General features: G+C 43.8%; 1 protein-coding gene across 1 annotated transcript in view; it reads left to right on the forward strand.

The window, feature by feature from the left end:
- The first annotated feature begins 1800 nt into the window (after nt 1-1800).
- Nucleotides 1801-20837, forward strand: part of BEAN1 (brain expressed associated with NEDD4 1) — a 54173-nt gene continuing 35136 nt past the window's right edge. Inside the window, 4 exon segments of the mRNA XM_088171794.1 lie at nt 1801-1841; nt 3319-3393; nt 13021-13073; nt 13075-13150. Coding sequence (XP_088027920.1) covers nt 1811-1841; nt 3319-3393; nt 13021-13073; nt 13075-13150 — 235 coding nt within the window. The 5' untranslated portion in view covers nt 1801-1810.

Consider the following 20837-nt stretch of genomic DNA (forward strand, 5'->3'; position numbering starts at 1 on the left):
GGCACTGTGTGTTGGGCACCCAGAAACAAATGCTCTGTCTCAGGAGCAGTTGCAACTCCTACTGCAGCAGGACAAGACTCTCACAGAAAGGGCTCTAAAGCCAAGCTGAGAGAGAGATTTCTTCAGAACTGCAAATACCGAGCAATTCCCCTGCATCTGAAGTCAGTTACTAAGGCACTTTCTGCGAGTTGTGAGCTTATTTAATTGTCTGAGCATGGATATTTCAGTCAAACTTAAGACCCCAAGTCTGTCGGGACTAAACTTCATACTGATACTGTGAGTATTTTTGTGAGATGCCATTGAACAAAGATGCCATCACCAAAATTTGCAGAAGTACTAAACATGAGGAATTCCTGAACTTTAGAGTGAATAAAATCTTTTGATATCCTTAAGTGCAGTGTTACATACATATATGATTCTTGACAGGTAGAATGAGGCCAAGGGGCACATATCCAAAACCCAACACTCAGAAAATCAGATTTCTGATGCATGTACAGGTTCACACCTTCATGCCATAACCAAACAACAAACACCCCTAAAAGGAAACCATGCAGTTTCCATTTATTGAAATTATAAATGAGGAGTCTTTCAAGGAGTCAAACGTTCTAGGGGTTGGAGAAATTTATTACAAGGTAACTTTTACAGCAGCCTTCAAAGGGATTTTAGGGTACCAAGGTACTATAGTTTTGGAAACAGGTACAGGTTTCACTTAGCCATAAGGAAACACACCTGTTAATTCCCATAAATCTTTATTTCAATTGCCTTAGACTCCCTTAAAAAAAGAAAATGAAAAAAGGTGATCAGTGACAGCAGGTAACTTTTTACCAGGGAGTTCACAGGTTTTACATTGACCCCAAACTTCATTACAGCCCTGCATCCATCCCTGCTAAACCAAGAAGCTGAACAGCCTAAATACCGACAGCAAAGCTGTTCTGATTGAGAGAACTTGTTCTCCAGGCTACAAAACCACCCCGGGGCGGGGAGGTGAACAAGGTGCACACCCGTGGAGCTCATGAACAAGATCAGGAGGACCACTCTGCAGTGTCCTGCAGAACTAATGAGTGTGTGGGTGACAGAAACTGCCAATGGAACTTGGGTCATAAAAAACCCCAAACTGCTGACAGGACATTCAGAAAAGGGGCCTCACTTCATACATTCTTTACCCAGAAAGCTAAATGATGTTTTTCTTAGAGGTAAACAACCAGTTATGAAAGCTCATACTCTTCAGTACCTGCTGCAGCCCTGTTTCCCCTGTATCCAGCACTAGGGCATTTATGAAGCACAGTGAGAAACGTCCCCAAGATCCCTGGTAACAAGCAGATCTTACTACTGTAAAGTGAGTTCAGCTCTCGCTTGGACTCCACGACTGCATCCTCCTCATAGCCCCCATCCAGCCCCACGGAATTATATCCTCCGCACTGCCGACAATCCCGTCCGTCCCGGTGGGTTTACTCCAGGCAGTCCCTCCCTTTCAGCCCAAGTGCTGGGCTGGACTCGGCTTTCCGGAGCCGTTATCCGCCTACAGCTCCCCATGCAGGCAGCGAACCCCCGCAGCAGCGCCGGTAACGCCGCTCGCCGCCGCCGGGCGCTGCCGCAGGAGCGATGAGCGGCGGGCTCAGCCCCGGCATGTGCGGCCCCGGGCCCCCCCGCGCTGCCCCCGGCATGTGCGGCCCTGCCCGCGGGGCGGGGGTCACCCAACCCCCTGCCCCCAGCCCGGGGCCGCCGGCTCCGGCCCGGCCCCGCTCCGGCCCCGCGCACGGCAGGAGGCGGCGGGGCCCCGCCGGCCCCCGGGGAGCCGCGGCGGGGGCGGATGGAGACAGCGGGCACGGCGGCGGGCTGGGGTAAGGCAGGGCAGGGCGGCATGGGGGAAGGTACGGGCTGAGCCGGGATGGGGAAAGGCACGGGCTGGGGGAAGGCAAGGGCTGAGCCTGGATGGAAAGGCAGGGGCTGGGGGAAGGTACGGGCTGAGCCGGGATCGGAAAGGCAGGGGCTGGGGGAAGGTACGGGCTGAGCCGGGATCGGAAAGGCAGGGGCTGGGGGAAGGTACGGGCTGAGCCGGGATCGGAAAGGCAGGGGCTGGGGGAAGGTACGGGCTGAGCCGGGATGGGGAAAGGCAGGGGCTGAGATGCGGTAGGGCAGAGGCTACAGAAAGGCAGAGCCTGAAGCGAGCCGGGATAAAACGGACTGAACCTAGCCGGGAAAAGGCAAGAGCTGAGCCGAATCGGGGTAAGGAAGAAACCAAGCAGGAGAAAGGCGTGAGCCGTGCTGGGGTAAAAGGCAGCGGCCGAGCCGTTCCGGGCGAGGCGGGCTGTGAGGAGCCGGTCCCGGGTGGGGCAGGCTGTGAGGGGCCGGTCCCGGGTGGGGCCCGTGTGTTGCCGCCCTGCCGGGAGTCCGGGGATCCCACAGCCCCAAAGGACCCTGCCCGAAACTTTGTGTGGGCCGGGCCCCCTCCCGTGAAGGGAACGGCCTCTGCCCCGCCATGCCCGCGGTGGGAGTGCAGCGGACAGGGCACGGCCGGGCCGGGCGGGATGACAGGACAGGACAGGGATGACAGGACAAGACAGGGCCGGGCAGGGCAGGGATGACAGGACAGGGATGACAGGACAGGGCCGGGCAGGGCAGGGATGGCAGGACAGGACGGGGCAGGGATGACAGGCCAGGGCAGGGCAGCGCCCAGACCCTGAGCCGGAGTCTGTGACACAGCGAGCAGCTCTCGGGAGTCAAGCTTGAAATCTGCAGTCGCAAACTCGGTCCTCTTTTAAGAAATCTAAAGATTTAGGACACGTTTTACTCGTGTGCATTTTGTTGCCTGTAAATATAAATCTTTGAAAAGCAAGTTATAAATATTAAAGCCTAAGTGCATAGGGGGAGTATGTGTATGAAATTTTAGACTAAATTTATTCCAACCCAGTTTGGCACACACACACACACACACGATGCATTCAGGCTGCACTCACACAAATCAGGAAGTTAACTTGGTTTTACAGAGGTAGGTGCCTGTTTCAGAGACTGGTGAATGACTTAACAACAATAATTAGCATATTTATATAAGACATTGTTTATAGGTGGGGTTTGGAATCTGAGGGGCATTAATATCATTTCCTGAACAGGGGGGTTCCTGGAAGTATGAAGCAATGGCTTGTTTGGCATTTCCCCCCCATCCAAGCTATATCTGTGTGTGCACTCAGGGTCTGAGATGTGCAATCCTGCCCAGAGAAAGCAGCTGAACTTTAACTCAATGTGCTTTCAACTCACATCTGGTACCAAGCAAAACCAAACTGCTATTAAGAACCTTTATCCTCATTTTTCCCTTTCTAGTTATTTTCTTCCATCTTCCTCTCATCTCTGGAAGCTCCATCAGTATTGGGATTGGCAGCAATTATTCCAATCTCCGTAAGTAAGCTCTTTTTTTGTTTTTTGGTTTTTTCAACTGCATTATTGGTATGCTTTGGAGTCATGTACAGCTGCAGGAATATTATATTTAAAGTTCTGTAGCAGAGAAACATCAATCCAGTAAAAAGCAAATAGCTTCCTGACTGAGAAAAAACTGAGTTATCAGAAATGTCATTAACCTTGTCATCTTTAGGCAGACCAAACTCACAGAAATGACAGAATTGTCTGAAATAAAGGACCATAAAATTTAGTGTCAGGTACAAGTACTTAAATATTTTATTATTTTACTTTAAAAAATATAAATCCTCCTTTCAGCATTTTCTCCCACAACAGCAAACTAGCAAATTGACAAATGGAACACACTGACATCTGTCAAAATTCATATCAGTTTGGCACTCACTAGTGAAACAAATGTGGCTAAAAATTACTTCCAGTCATTGAAATAAAACAATTCCTGACATTTGACTTCCTTCTGGTCTCCTTTTTATGACTGCCTTTTGTCGGCATTACATGAAGGCTTTTTGAAAAGGAAATACAGCATTATAGGAGCCAATTATTGTCGTGTCACTGGTCCTATTTTGGCAGAAAACCACGTGCATGCAGGGAAGCAGGGCAGCATGTCCAGTGTCTTGGATGGAAGAATGCATAATGAGAAAAATACACACACAACAATTAAACCCACCCCTTAGAGCTCCCTTGGAGCAAGGGCTGCAGCTCAAGAAAATCGGTGCTGGAGTGTTATAATTAGACTGTGACTTTGTAACACTGTTCATACCCATCATGGCTGAGAAATCATACAATTAAAGGTGCAGTTTAAAGGAAGAACAGACAAAAAGTTCCCTTAATTTACTTTGGAACATACATGGAGGAACACAAAGTCAGGCATCTACAATCATTCACAGACTAGAAATCGTTCCCATTTTAATGTTTGCTGTCACAACCTATCGTGACAGCAAACTTGGAGAAATTATTCACAGAGTCAGAACCAGCTTCTGACCACAGTAGGGATTTTTAGGATCTATCCCTAAGATAACTTTGGCAATTGAGAGCAGAGTTAGGTTGGTAAAGGTGAAGACAGTTCAAAACCAAGTAAATGCCAAGTGCTGGCTTTCAGATTGCCTGGTAATCTCTTAAACTCCTCCAAAAAACACATTAAAGCTGGGCTGAAGAGCAACTCCAAAATTAGTAGCTGTTGCCTAATAGATGCCCAGCTGGCATCACCCAAGTCACAGAAAATCTGTACCAGCAGGACAAAAATGTGGACATTGGTATAGCTGCATTGGCAGTCTCATTTATTAGTGAGCTGCCCGTGGGCTTGGCAAGAAAATCCCTGTGCTGGTGCTGTTACAGGTCAATATTGCAGAAAGAATGCTGAGAGCATTTTCCCCCAGAAATGTTGGGTTTACATAATAATGCACAAAGTGCTGCTTCCCAGCACTTCATTGCAGGACAGCTTTGTATTGCATGGGGTTTGGATCAGCAGAGTTTTGTAACAGAACAATTGCAGCAAACAGAGGAGTTCAGAGCAGTCTGAGGATTGCTCTCATTTCCACACGGGTGCCTACAAAATTAAGTGGTTTAGACCATGGTTTTCCTTCAGCCTTAACTGAGTCCAGCTCAGCCAGGCCTGACACTCTGGCCCTGTCCACAAGGGCTCTCAGCTTTAATTCCTGTAATGCCTAGGCTCTGAAATGTTCCACTGTTGAGAACAGATAATATTAACACAGTACTGGGTGGGCATTAGTCAGAAAATAAACCATGACCCATGGGATGCTTTTATAGCAAATGTGGAGAGAACAGAGTTATCCCAGGTTTGGAGGTACCACAGGGAGGAGACTCCACAGTGGCCTGTACAGCTCTGCAGAACTCATGTAGGCCAGGTACACACCTGTTTGCTCTCCAAACACTGAATTTCCTAAGCAAGGGCAAAGGCCCAGGAGCAGGACTGCAGCTCTGCCCATACAGAGTCAGCTGTGCCTGGAGAATCCTGCTCTAGTCCAGGACAAAGGGGAAAAGTCACCCAAGCAAAGTCCAGGCAAGAGAATACTCAGGAATGACTTCAACCACACAGAGCCAAGGTGGGCTGACAGGGTTGGTGTTTAACAGAACTTCCTGGTCAGAAATAGAATCTTGACTTCCTTGCTTTAGATGCTTCTTTCTGAGAGAAACACTGGATTTTCTTTGCTAAGTGTTTCTAGGTTTTAGTCAGCTGTGTTTGGATGGTTGGTTGGTTTTCAGAATAAAAAGTCAGATTTATGTCTAGAAAATAATGAATATAGATTATTAATCAGCAGTCATGAACCTCAGTCAGTGTTTCAAATGTTAAATGAAAGGGTCTGAAAACTGTCAGAGAAATAAAAAGGCAGAAAAATGGTTCTATGCAAACTGCCTCCCCTTTCTCCATGTGCCTGCCTCCTCCACCTGCTTCCCAGCACTTCTGAGATTTATCTCTGAGGAAACTGGTTGTAGAAACAAGTAAAAGACAAACCAACTGATACTCAATTAATTATCCGGGCCACCAATACATATCTGGTATTATGAAAAGATAGTTATTTCTAATATTAAGTATTTATGATAATCCCATTCAACTGCATCTCAGCTTTTATATCTAAGAGCACAAGGAATGTCCAGAGATATGTAAAATGTTCATTTGCATGCATGAATGACAAAAAACAAAGCTTTAAAATATACAAACAGCAGTTTCAAATCCAGCACTAAGATTCCTGTCTTAGAATCTTTAGAGTCTGCAAACTTATCCTAATTAAACAGAATTCTCTCACCAAATCAAGAAGGAAGAGAAGAATTCCTGCTGTGGCTCTCTGCACACGAAAACCCACCTAAGACAGGCCCAGGGACACCTCCCACAAGAGAAAGGTGCAGGAAATCCTTATCTGGGAATCAGGAGAGCCACCTTGGAGGCTGTCCCTCAGCATCTGGCGCAGGGACAGCAGAAGAGCACAGCTGGCTGCCAGCTGTGCTGCTGCTGACTCCAGCACTGAGAGCTGCACCCTGAGACCCCAGGATGACAGTGAAAGGATGAATAAACTTCTACTCATAAACAAGGAAATCTTTCTGCACACAGCAAAAATAAAATGCTCTCTCCACGGCTGAAGACCTGGGGCTCTACAGCTCTTGATGGCAAATCCTGTCTTTTTCCCACTCCAAAGAGCCATTTTAGTGCAGTTATCTGAGGCAAGAGCACAGTTCTCAACGAACAGCAGGAACATGATTCCACATCCCCAGGCATGGGTGGAGCCCAGTGCCTCAGTCAAACCAGGGAAGACACTGGGTGATTTGGGGTCTGTGCAAGCACCTTCAGGAGTTCTCCTGGCTGTCTCAGATTTGAGACATGCAGAAAGACAGAAGATTGCTTCTAGCTGTGGTGGGAGCTGCTGGCCTGGAGAGGTCCAGGATGCCAGGAGTTTAAGAGAGAGCCTGACAGATCTGCAGCCAGACTTGTGCGTAGCACAGCAGGACATCTCCTTGCACTGGTGGGATGCCCTGAGAAGTGTCAGTGATCAAAGCACCAACATGCACCACCCATTATCAGTCTCTATCAAAAATGCCAGCACACAGGTCTGTGGTGCCAGACAGTGAGGGACATGCACTGCAGTTGCCCCCCTTTTCTCTAAAGTGCACAGCAAAATTTAATCCCCAGAATAATCTGCTCTTTTCTTCCTTCACTTTCTTCTCCAAGTGTGGATGTTTTTCTGAAGGTGCTGAAGAGCTTCTCATCTCCTTTTCCTTAAGGGCATACCCCATTTCTCCCTAGAGTTTTCCACATTGCACTTCATGTGTTAATGACTCCAGCTATGCAGGAGGGAAGGATGCTCAAATTGCTCAAATACCTCCAGAACCACACCTTGGAATCCTTTGTTCTTCTCCCCTACTAAGTAATAGCCAGCATCTTTCTGCCATCAATTTATTTTATGATGGCTTGAAATCATCTGTTACATGAAGAATAATTTCTTCACCTTTTAATTTATTAGGCTGGAATCTGCACTGGGAAGGGATCCATTTCTTTCCAAGCCTGACAGTTTCTCATCCTCCTGTATGAGGATGTAGGCTGACAACTCCAAGTCATTCATTTCCATTGCACCTACTGACTTAATGCTTTCCTTTCTCCCAACTCCTACTTCTCCACTTGAAAGAATAGATTAGGAAATAATAGATGCATAGTTCCCATGCACCTGCATTACAAACACACAGAATCTAGTCCAAACCTGCTCCCTAGCAAATAAATAAAATGATGATTCAGTTTTTGGAGGGGATCTCATCAAGCTGCTACAAGCAGCCTTGTCAGGAAATCTCTCAGAGGAGAGTAGGGGGAGCTTTGGTTTAGATCCTGTTTGAGCTGTGTGTTCAGGCACATGCCCAGGTGCCTTTATGCAGGGCATCTCTCCAGGAGAGGTGGACTCCTCTGTAAAGCCTCCTTTCAGTCTCTGTCCTCAGATGCTTTGAAGACTTGGCCTCCAGCTCAGAGCTGGCAGAACAATTCAGCTGGATTTGACTGCATTTATGCAAATAGGAATTTTAGCTCCAAGACTTAATACATTTCTTGCTGGAGCTTCCTGAAATACCTCTGATTTTTTTTTAAATGACATTATATGACATAGGGAAGCCTAAAGTCCTCAAGAACCTGTGTGAAGATAATTCACTAAAGGACATTCCAGCCAAAGCCCCATGATCTCTGTCTACTCTTAATGCAAATAGTTCTTTTATGATACTTTGTTTCTGTGGGCTCTTTAATTCTAAGTTTCTTATCTTTTAATTGCTCTTTTTAGTTGCAAGCATGTTAATCCCTCTGTTTCCATCTTTAAAATGAGGATTTGTCTTTCAGCAATTGTTTTTTCCTTCATTGACAAGTAATCTTTATTAGTTTGATGGTTTAACCAAAGCAGCTCTGTAAGCCTCTATCTTTACAGGTTTTCAGCATCCTAGCTTTATTTTGATTTAGATGAAAAATTGCTAAAAGATTACTCCTACTTAAAAGCCCCAACTAAAACTGAAGCTTAATCACTCTAGGTTCTGCACAAAACAACTGGCCTTGTCCTTTCAGGTGACAGCTATCTAGAAAACACAAAAGGTGGGCAGAGGAAAAAAAGCTGGCAGAAAAGGTAATTGCTTTAAATTACACAGGAACTTAAGGAGAAAGCCTGGCTGTTCTGGCTGCTGGCTTGGGGTCTGTCCATTACCTGGCACTGACTCTTGCTAACAAGAGGGGAATTCTCTGAATTCGCTTTCCACTAACTGGGGACCTGCAATGTTTTTTATGGTTAGATGACAAATGCAGGCAGGTCTCCATTCCACTGAGGAAGGGATTTCTACAGCAAAGCCTCAGGATTTAAAGAGATGAGCTTTACAAAAGAGATCCCAGATCCTCTCAAGGAGAGAATAATTGAGCTCTTTAGTCCCAGTTGGAAGACCAGTTCTTACTAGGATCTCCTCATATTGAATTTTGCTTCTAATCCACACTTTAACATCTCTTCTTATTAACAGAAATCAGTATTTTGGTTATTTCCAAACTAAACTACTGAGGTACAGACTGGCTGTTTTCACTCTCCAAACACACCCAGCACACAAGTCCTTGGCCCAAACAACTGGCAAGAAGCACCAGGCTTTATTAAAGAAGTTGGTCACAGAAAGCCCAGCACAGAATTTCTAGAAGACCAAAATTTCTAGAAATTTGCAAACCAGATTTCCTTATTGTCACCTCAATGTATTGCCCTGAAATTTGCTCCAAGGGCAGTGGTTACACAGGGAACCACAGGATCCTCACTCCCTGGGCAGCAGAGAAAGGGTAAAGCCCTTCTGCCTTGACCAGACAGTAAAAGCTCTTGAGAGGTAAATTAACTGGGGGTTATTTTATTTTATTTTATTTTATTTTATTTTATTTTATTTTATTTTATTTTATTTTATTTTATTGAAAGACAAATTGCTGCTTTATTGCAGTAGCCATGTTGACAAGTAACCCAGCAATATCTAATCACTGGATATTGTAATTCCAACTCTGCCTCACAGACACATCCAGAGAGGAATGTGAATCCAAAGTGATCTCTGGTTTGGCCTGGAACTTGGGGCTAAGGGACACATACTCTGCCAAGAGGAGCAAAAGGAGGAGTTATTTGGGGTGATATTTGTGCATCATTTGAAGAGTACATCAAACTGCACTAATGATCACTCTCCCCACAGTAAACACATTTGTGGAATCAGATGTTCCTGTAGAAAGAATGTGGCACATTCAGTAGTAGACTGAAAGTTGCAGTGCATCCTGCTGGGTGCTCTGGCTGTGCAGCACATCTCTGAGCAGCAATCCCAACCAGAAATGCCCAGATGTTTAGAGAGAACACAAAATCAGAATACCACCAATACTTTTTAACTACATAGACAATTTTATAAAATCCTTTTCTTTTAGAACAGCACAATTCTAAATGGAAACGTGAGTGGAAACTGCACTTGAACCAGAAAGAGTTCTCTGAGAGAGGCTTCTTAGCTCCTTGTCATCTGTAGGAAAAACGGGTTTCAAATCAATTTTAGTTTTAAAACATGCTTTGAAGACAAAAGATCCTGTGGCAGTGTGTACTGGGACAGAAGGATCACCTTGGGAAGTAATGCATTTTTTCACCAGTGAAACTATCAGTCTCAAAAGAATTTTCATTGCAAAGACCTGAAAGCTCGTTATTTGCTCAGTTTGTGATGCCTCTGTCTCTGCCTGCTGGCTGTGCCTCACTCTCTTCCTCAAAAGAACACTGACATAGTTTTAGTCTTCATCATTTTAGGGATTATTTTACAGCTCCCTTTGAGAACAGATGGGAGATTTGTATCATCTGGATTCATAAAACACATAATTTGCACTTGCTACAGCTGAGATAGGTTTGCACACCCATTTTTTTAACCATCATTGTACCCCACTGCTTCTCAATCCAAAGGAAATTGAATCTGCCCATGTAATGTTTTACAGTTTACAATCTGAATGGTTCTCCCTGAGGCTAACAAAACATCACTGTGGGTTTCTGGTGTTCTCATAAAGGCCAGATCCCAAAGTGATTTCTCCAGTTCCAAACAGCTAGCAGAACACAAAGCACAGCATTACCTCATGGGGGATGAGGTGTTTGGATTAGAGTGACCTTCAAAGTGGAGACAGTAAAGTGGGGAAAGGTAAAACAGCAATTTTATGTTGCAGGAACTCTAGAGAACTTTCAGATGACCAAAAAGTGGTGACATGACAGCCAGTGGTAGAGGAGAATTGTGTTGAACTGGTAAAAACAGGTGCAGTGAACAAGATACTAAAGGGTGTAAACTGGAGCAAGTTCATAGAGGTTTAAAATAATTAGGGCAACTTTGAACTAGATTAGGAATTAAATAGATTTATGGAAGAGATGAGATATTACTAGGACCAATTACTCCAGTAAATTTCCTAATAAATTATTTTTTCCCTTTGCATCATTTTCCTGTTTGACATTTGCCATGACTTTGCAGCCAGTCCAACACCAATAAAAGTTGTTCCCATTTATACAAGGACTACTGTTGGCACCACAAAGTTCTATTGCTTAGCTGCTGCTTCTATATTTTTTAATTCTAAAAAACCTCCAAAACTCAACAAAACCACAAAAAAAACCCACCCTCAAAAAGCCCCACAAATAAACAAAACAACCAGGTAATCCCATGCCGTTTTACCTGCAATGGTCTGAGGTGCCTGCCAGAAAAGCAGAGGCTGTTTGGGAGGTGCACAATGGTCCTGGGAGGTGGCAGAGCTGCCAGGGCCCAGGCTGAGATTTGCTGTGGCAGTGTGCTGTCAGTGCTGGTGATGTTTATGAATTGGGGACACTGCCATCTTCCCTTGGAGCAGCTGTGCAGGAGGGGAAATCAGGAGCAATGTCCCAAACTGCAGAATTTTGCAGCTGGAAAGGGTGACAGAATTAAAAATTCTGGAGAGCTCACAAAGCTCATGCAGCAGCAGTGCCTGTGCTCTGCTGGTGCCAGCCTGCACCTCTGAGCTCCAGAGCTCGTGCTCATCAAGCCTTGGTTTGCCTCTGGAATGTTTTAGATTGCTCACATAAAGTGGCCTGGATACAATCTGAATTCATGATACTCTGCTGAAAATTAAAGCTGATTTCCAAAGAATCTTTCTGCACAAAGTTCTTCCTTGCCATACTTAAAAATATTTAATTTGGTCATTAATGAACTATTTTCTGTGTGTTTTACTTCTCTTTCTCTTTGTTGGAAGACTCTACATGTGTCAGTGCACACTCAGATGCACTTGTCAGACAATTATTTGCTTTTATGTACAATCCAAAAAAGATAACCTTCAATAGCTCTGCTGGTGAAATGGGAAAAATTATAAAATTATATATTCTTTGAATAATATAGGAAGTTTTTATCTCTCTTTTCCTGGAGAATTTTCTGACTTCCTGATCTCCATATTTTGTTTGTTCCTTATAGTATGCTAATAGGTTTGTAACCTAAGTAACTCATATTTACATGACAAGTTCTTTTTCCAATGATTTGCTCAGTGGTTTAGATGGTTCAGTGGGACACTGAAATTCCATGGGATATTTTGTATTGTGAAGTGTAAAATACACAAGAAAACCTCATATAGTTCCTTTCACAGAGATATCCCAATTCCTTTTTAAACTTTGTGTCATGCAGGTGCTGTTTGAATGTTGATGGACATGAAAAGCCAAACTGCTGCTGCTGCTGCAGGCAAACCCTCAGAGCTTTAGGCCTGGGAAGGGGTGGCCCTGCTCAGATGTGACAAGTGACACCAGTCCCACCCACACTCCCATTTCTCAGGCAAATACATTTTGTACAGGTGAATATTAGCATGACCTGAAACTGCTTTTCTGGCTGTTAGCATCTCTCCTTTGAGAGGAGGAAATGTCTGTTCGTTGCTGTCTGTCTGCATAAAGATAAAAGGAACCCCAGTGCTCTATCAAAGGAGAAGAGAAAATTACGTTTTTCCCCTCTCTAGGCAGAGAGGAGTGATTCAGTTTTCTACTCAGCTCCCCAGAATCAACAGTAGCCCTGGGACACGTCTTCAATCATTTAACTGAGGGGCCAGTGAAACATTTGGCTTCAGACAGAGCTGCAGACCCTACTGGGTAGGATTTCATGTCTCTGCAAACCAACCCTGAGTTTATGTCTCCATAAATTCACCCAAGGCTTTATAAAGAGTGTTGAAAAAAATCCTCCCCCACTCTATGAGACTCAGTTCCTGCCTTTAATTGTCAAACTGGAAAGGGACCATGACAGAGTTATGCTTACAGCTAAGGAGGTCTTAATCCAGTCCTTCAGGTTTATGCAAGATAACATATCTTTTTTTTCCCGTTTAACCGTTTGTGTGCATAGTTTTGGTTTGGATGTTGAAGCACGTCAGGCAGGCAGAAGGCTCAGAGACACACACTTGTGATTTCTCTGGGGTGTGCTTCACCCAGACCTCACCTGGCTCAAAACCAGGTTAAATGCCAGGAACGAAGCACAGGAAGGATTTGTTTCAGTCCCAGACCCTTTTCAGGTCTGACAAAGCAGAGACTGCTTTCACCCAGCCGGGCCTTTCGAAAGCAGCAAGATTGACTTTCAGAAAGAATTGCTTGTTACACAATCACCTATTGTTTCTCCTCTTTTCAGATGAACTGAGCCTTCTGCCGAGTAAAAAAGAACCACACTGTGGTGGTTACAGACTGTCTCTTACACTGGCTGTGCTGTCACTAGAAGGGGGACTGTGGCAGAGTCCACATGTCCTTGGAGCTCTGCTCAAGTGAGTTACCCTTCACTTTCTGGAATCATGCCCCCACATTCTGTGCACGTGAATCCATCTGCTCACCAGCTCAGTGTCTGCAGCAATAGGCTGCTCTGAACAATAGGTTTGATCTGGTTTTGCTGTTGCAAGGACATGGATATTTGAGGCTTATTTATTCATCTGTCTAAATCATTTGTACTGGATGCTGAGTTCAAGGACAATGTGTGGTTCAGGCAGCAGTGGGAATGGAAGATGTGGTCAAGCTCAGAGTGCATTAAGCTAATGTATTATGAAAGCTACTGCTCTGAAATGCCAGCTGAGGAGGAAGAAGGAGGAAAAAAGCCTGAGAAAGGCAGTTGCCATTGCCAGAAACAATTAGGCACTGGCAGCTCTGCAGAGCAGTGGCTGCTGGCTGGGCCCCTGCATCTGGAAATGGAATGTGAATAACCAAACCACCTCACAGGTGATTCAAGTAGTGCTTGGCCAGGGGAGAGGGAAGAATTACTGCCAGGTCAGAAATGTCCAGTGTATTTAAGGGAGTCACAGGGTACTTTTTATACAGAGTGCAGACAGTTTTAGCCATTTGTTTTAAAAGCAGATTTGTTGCAAAGGAGTTGAAGGAGGTGTTGGAAGATCTCTGATGAACACGAGGTTGCTGCAGCTGCTGTTTACAAGCAAACTTGGAGATGTAACTGCCTCAGCTTCTTCAGTTCCTGCCTTCTTCTGTTTACACGTTAATGTCAAGCTTCAGTTTTAACACTGAACCCTTCCTTTTAGCATACCCACTCTGCAACTAGCAACATCTAAGAAACAAACTACATTTAGACCTCTATTCTACACTCTACAAATAGCATTGATCATATGCTGTCACTAATTAGAAGTACTTGGAGACTTGTGGATTTCAGTTACCATGACATTTTGCACAGAAGAGCAAGGCCTCAATTGTGCAGAAGGATCAGATATTACAGTGGCAGAGTGGACTGTAAAGACACCTCAGGTGAAAGTAACCCAAAAAATGAGATTCAGGAGTGAGCCTAGTACATCCCATCCTGGAATGGGCATGAGCTACATGGAGGAAAAATGCAAAGTAAAACCCTCTGGACATGTGGGGTGTGGACAGCATCCTCACCACCATCCCTGCTCAGCACCATCCACTCTCAGGCTGCCCAGAGCAGTTCCAGCCTCACACAACACTCTGACAATAGAGCAGCATCCAGGGCAGATCCATGGAGCACAAAAGATTATGAATTTATATTGACAATTCCCAAGGTTTACAGTTAATGTACATGAATTTAGGCAAGATCTCAGGTTCTTACACTCTGAATTTATAACCTAATCAGCAGAGATTACAGCTAGACATGGGGTTGTGGTTTTTCCCTCTGAGAAAACATATTGGGTGTGGCTGTGGAAGGTTTAATGGGAACACACCAGTTTGGATGATCTCGCATTTTGTCAGGATCCCATGATAACCTTTAATCAATTTACGTTTCACATAAGAATGTGTTATTTTCTGCCCTTCTGTAAAGGTGTGCACAAATAGTGACTGACAACAATCTTCTTAATATATGTAAATATATTTTCTTCTAAATGCAAAGCTGTCACTTCAGTGCTAATAAAAAACTACAGGAATGACAGCTGACTAAATGAGAGTCAAGTACTCACAGGTTTGCTCTGAACACATTACAGTCATTAAGAGCTCCAAACCAACAGAGCATTTGCAACAGTTCCAGGAGTGCACAGAACTTAGAAACTGCCTGGAGGAAAATTCATTATTTGTCAGTGCAAGGACTGATGATCTTTATTCTTCACACACTGACTTGTCACAAGTGACCCTGGCAGCAGTGTCACCACTGCGGAACCAGCTGCTGTCACCCCACAGGCACAGAAAGAGCAGAGAGGGCAGCTGCCAAAGCAGCCGTGCAAGAGCTGTCAGAGCAGCAGCCCCAGCAGAGCTCCCCAGGAGGGTGAGCTACCCCTGGTGCTGCATCCCCTCAGTGCCATGCCCAGAGCAGCACTGCTGCCCAGCAATGCAGCACAGAGCTGCATGGAATCCAAAGGCTGCCAGGCACATCTCCATTGCAGTTGTGTCCAGTCAGCAGGTCATCAATGAACATGTAGCTAAATCAGCACATGGAAAAAGTACTTGTGTATAAACACCCCTCCTTTGTGACTAATGTATAGGTACCATTATGTAAGGTGTATAATTATAGAACTAATATCTCAGGGATGAGTATGTATCTAAATATATAGCATATATATGTATCATATTTATTACTTTTTCTCCTATCTGTGTGCAGGATAGAGGCACTCCACTTGAATCATTCACTGTTCTTATTTCTAACTTTCTGCTTTTGTAAAACTGACATCTAAACATTTAGCCCATAGGGTAGGAAACACCTTGGTTCCTTCTGAATACATTTGGTATTTGGTATATTTGTTATACCTGATTCATCCTAATATATTTTAGGACATTTAGGACTTCCTGGAACGATCCAAGCACCTTGTGTTGCCCTCTGAAGGCAGCAGTCACTTAAAGAACTACATCCTTGAGCCATAAAGCATGAGTGAAAATACCTGACTTTCACATGTTAGTTATCATTATTCTTTCTCATCCTAGATTTGTTACATTTACTTTACAGTTAATGGTATCTAGATTCAGAAATTTAATTTTCTTTTTATTTTGGCCAACAAAAACTTCATCTACTTCATATGAAACCCATATATAAGAAAAACCAGGTACCAAGAAGGGAATATAGTTCCCTTATAGCATGTTTTTCTGTTACATCATTATTAATAGATACCTTTAAAGCTTGTGTCAGTCATTTCACTTATCCATTATTTGTGTGTCCTTGGACAATTTCTTATGCTGCTTTAGGACACTGATTAAACATGCAAATAGATCTATCACCTAAGAGTGTTGTTTATGTATTTCAAGGTTTTCAGAGGCATAGGGATTGTCACTTTTTTTTACTGAAGAGGATTTTATATAGATAAAAGCAGGAATAGATAGATAGATAGATAGATAGATAGATAGATAGATAGATAGATGGTTTACTTTTATATTATTACTTCAACAACCTAAAAATCTTTTGATAAATGGCTTTAAGTGACTTTGAACTTGTTTTTTTAACAAAAGGCAAGTGCAGCACTCTATAAAGTTACAGGTGTCAGACTGTCAGTACTAAAACCCTATGGCCATCATCTCCCCACATTTGTTTAGAGGCCACATCTGCATCCCTCACAGTCACACACGAAATTCCCAGTGGAGATGTGAGTCTTCTGCTAAATAACCATTTCTTCAAGGACAAAAAGTGAAACAGTATTTTCTGAATCCCAGTGCTGGCAGCCAGCAGTGCTCCCACTGCTCTGTGTGTTTCTGACTCACATTAGCAGGGTGCAGCAGGACCTCTTATTCACAGTAGTTATGATGAATTAACTGAAGGGAGGAGGAAAAAGACAGCTGTCATTTAGGCTTTTTTTAAACCCAAACAAAACCTGGAGTCCAAATCTCTGCCATGCAATATGGTGTTCCTTGACTGCAGGTGCCTCAATGGATGCTAAGCAGATGTTTGGGAATTAATTTCCACTGGGCTGGAAGTTTGTAATTCTCATAATAAATCATAATGTAAAACTAGTGCACAGATAGGTTAACATTTCTCAGTGTGTTACAAATAAATAATTTCCACACTATAAAATCTAGGAGAATAAAGCCATGTTCCACCTTTGGAGCTGTCTGTGAAAACAGCCATTGTCAAAAGTTCTTCTTCATTACTAGCCAGGAAGGACAGCTTTATATTTGATCAGGAGGCTGAATCAGCTCCTCAGATTTTCCCTCCAGCATATCAGGAAGTTTTCTGTGAGCCTCAAGAATTCCAGGGAGAGTAACCCCCAGCAAAAGGGAAAAACTACCAGGTAGAAGATCTTCACTTGCATCTGTTCTTGCTGAAAGCTTGACCCTGACTAAGTCGGTTTGAGATTACTTCCTCAGCCTAAAAATGTGTGAGCACAGGAAGCCCACACCTTGTCCTCTACAGAGAGGGATGTCCCTAAGTGCCATTGGGATCACAGTCCTTGCTTATGGAAGGATTGGACACACAAATATTGCACAGCACTCACCAGGCCAGCAGATGAACCCTCCAAGTACTCCACCAGACTGTGTTCCACCTAATTAGCAAAGCAATTTTGTGATAGAATCAGTTAATTACAGTGCCAGGCAGATGGTGATAGAGCCATGCAGTGTGCAGAGCTCTGTCTCTTAAATTCATTATCTGGAATATTTATCAAAGTCACAAAGCCTTTCAATACTGATAACATGCTTTGCTGTGTTATTCTGGTCTGCTCTATTTCAATTTTGTTCCAATTCTGTCCTCCACCTCTGGCTTTCCAGAAGCCCAAATATCTTTCAGGAAGGCTGAAACAGCACTTACAAAACTGTGTTATGAACAGTAGTAATAGCAACTGGTGGTTATGCAGCACCTTAAAGAACTCCTTTATCTTGTGGAACCCTGTTGAAAACTGTTCAATCATTTGACTTTCAAACATGCATGGAAGTGGAAAATGAGAACCATTTCAGGTGCATCTGAAAAACAGTTCACCCCAATAAATACCTGCAAGCAGGACTTAGGTACTTTTTGTTTCTACTCACAAGAAAAATCTGTCATTAGCTTTTGAGATCATGGAATTTTTTATGGACCACAGCTGTACAGATTACCAGGGAAGCTGACCATGTGCAACTTTATTTGGAAAAAACCCCAGCAATTCAGTCTCAGCTATCAACTAAAAGAACAGAACCATTCACTCAGAGAACTGGGACAAAATATAGCTACCAAAGTATTGGGATGTATTTCCTATTGCCCCAAGAAAACTCCTCCATCAGTCTGAAAACTGGTCAATCATTTCTGTCAGTGCTGGAGTTCTTAAAAATGAATCACAGAAGCATGGTGGGGTTTTCCTTTGGACGGGACTAGCTCCTCTCTGATGGTACTTAGGTTTAAACTACAGCTGTGGTGTGATTATTCAGGCAAAACAAAACAAAAAAAACCCAAAAACCTAAATTCAGATTCTAGAATCCCAAGGCATGGAAGGTTATGTTTCGTGCACGTTTGGAAACAAAAAGCTTCCCCACTCTATACCCATTAGAAGGTTATTAATGCAGTTCCATTTTTGTTCTGAGAAAAGGTTTTTCTTGAAAGAGAGAAATAAATGGCCAATCCTTGGTCTGTTACATGTGCCCACGGTGCATTCACTGCAGGGGCTTCTGGATTGGCCTGTCACTAAGGAAATTCATGAGATCTGCTTCTTGAAACACTGGCAGCTCATCAGCCAGGGAAGCAGATTAATGACAGAGGGAAAGGGAAATGACTTTCAAAAACCTCCTGTGCCATTAGTGCCTAATCCAATATCCTGGATTCCTGTTCTTGGACCTCGGAACCCTTTGTTCTGGTATTGATAAAATCAGATTCAGTGGTGTCTACAGCAGTGCCCAGGAGGCCTCAGCACTCATTAGATAAGAGACTGTTTGTATCAGCCATACAGGATCTCAGAAATGAGAAGGGCAAAGCAAAAAGAGATGCTAAGGAAGGAGTTGAGGAATCAATACTGAGGAAAGGGGAACCCCAAACCTGGCAGCTCTTTCTCAGCCATATCGCACCAATTTTACTACCACAAAACTCATGGAAATCTCGTGCCACAGCTGTGAGAATGAAGCCACGGGGTTTTGAGATCCACCACTGTAGTGGGCAGCCTGGTCACACTGGGGCTCTTGGCAGTTTGAACAATCATGAGCAAATGGGACATTGCCTGTGTTCTGTTTGAGACAGGAAGAGGGATTCCTCAGGGCTTACAGGATTCACAGTATTTTACACCTTCTTTTAGACCTAGGCATGTGCAGAAAAAGCTTTGTAGCCAGCCACAGTGAAGTGAATTTTCAGGGAAGGAACAGAAAAAAACCTCGGGTCCTCAAAAGCAACATCCACGGGATCTAATGAGAGTAGGAGTGGACTTCCCAGGGAGGCTGTATTCCAGGACAGATTTCCATCATATGTTCAGTGTATTGCTGCAAAGTGGAAAACATCTATGCTATTCCCACAAAGCAGGCTGGCAGGAAGAGCCTGAACAAGTGGTGGATCAAACAAGAAGAATGTGGGAGGAGGGAATCTTTGTTCTTTTTGGAGCACCTCACACATGCAGTTTCCCAGCCATGGCTCCTGGGCATTATAGCTATGTAAGAATATCAGTCCCAGTGTGCTGAGCCACGGCTCCAAATTCCTGAAAGGCTGTTTAGGGCATCACAGTAACCAACAACAGCCTGAGAAGCCACGTGTGGGATTCATGGAGAGGATTCCAACGCTGCCCTCTGTGTGTGCTTCCCACAGCTGATGTGTGCACACACCGGCACACACAGCCCTGCACAGGAGGGGCTTCGTGCACAAAGAAAGAATCAAGTATAACTTGATACTTCCCATTTTATTAGTAATTAAACACTGCATAGAAAAACTTATAATAATTCTGTTGTGAAGATTTTACTTAAAGCTCACATTACCAGGAGGTTTCTGTTTGTTCCAAGAGCTGCATCTGCACAGCCAAGCTCCCAGATTGCCTCTCTAGGCAGCACCTCAGGCCTTTGGGATTCATAACCTCCATCCTCCATCCCTCTCCAGCAGCTCTGGAGAAAGTCATGTGTATAATCCTGCCTGTGGAAAGTCCTCTCTAGGTGAAAAAGGAAGGGAGAAAGGAAGAAATGAAAACATCATCAGCATGCAACTTGGGGACAACTTATGCAATAAATTCTTACAATCATGCTGACTAATTAGGAAAGAAAAAATAGTGTCAAAGTAATAAATAAAAATTTCATATGGCAGGGTAAGTGCCCAGAATTTAGTTAAGTTTAGCCCTCCATAGCTGTCCCAGCTTTCAGAAACAGAATCATTACTTCCTAGCTTTCTCTGAGAGCTTAATTCTAGCATTTAGGAAGCAAAGCTGTGCCATAAAAGTATTGCATTTAATGTGCATCTACCATGAAATTCAGCCTAATGGGAAAGAACATAAACTGTTTCAAGTGTGTTGCAAGTATGAATATATTTGCTCATTCCTTTCTGGTCAGTCAACCAGAATCCTCAGATGAAAAAATACATTATTGTCTTTTTCTTCCTCTCCCTTTCTCTTTCCTGTGCTCTCTTTTCTGATTGAGGGTGGTTTTTGCTGTTAAATCCTTTGGATGGGGAGTAGAACCATTTCTAGGACTTAACAAGAGCATTGTCCTGTGTGCATTCGGGGAAGCTGCTCAGGAGAAGCAATGCATGGATTTGTTCCAGTTGAGAAATAAGATTTCCCTGGCTGGAAGAAGAAATAAAATGTATGACCTTTGCTGAAGGGTTAGCCACACAATTCTCAGAAAATACTCTTGGTGAAGTGCTGCTCACCTGTAGCACTTAAAATGTTCTTGCCTTCATCTCCCCTTTGTCTCCTCCTCCACTCATTTAACATGGAGGTAAAGCACAGAAAGATTTGAGCTGTCTTTCAGTGTCTCAGTTTACCTATCTCCTTTTTTTAGGTTGTATTTTCTATCTAGAGACTTTCCTGAAACCATGAGAAAGTAGATTGAAAGGGTAAAATTCTGCTTCAGGTTTTAACATACGTTTTCATGGGAGCCAAAGAATTCAGCCCACTGAAGCCCAAGAGAATCACAACCTCTGTAATCATTGCT

The sequence above is a fragment of the Sturnus vulgaris genome, chromosome 12 (genome assembly GCF_052056855.1).
Source record: "Sturnus vulgaris isolate bStuVul1 chromosome 12, bStuVul1.hap1, whole genome shotgun sequence".
Taxonomy (NCBI): Eukaryota; Metazoa; Chordata; class Aves; order Passeriformes; family Sturnidae; genus Sturnus; species Sturnus vulgaris.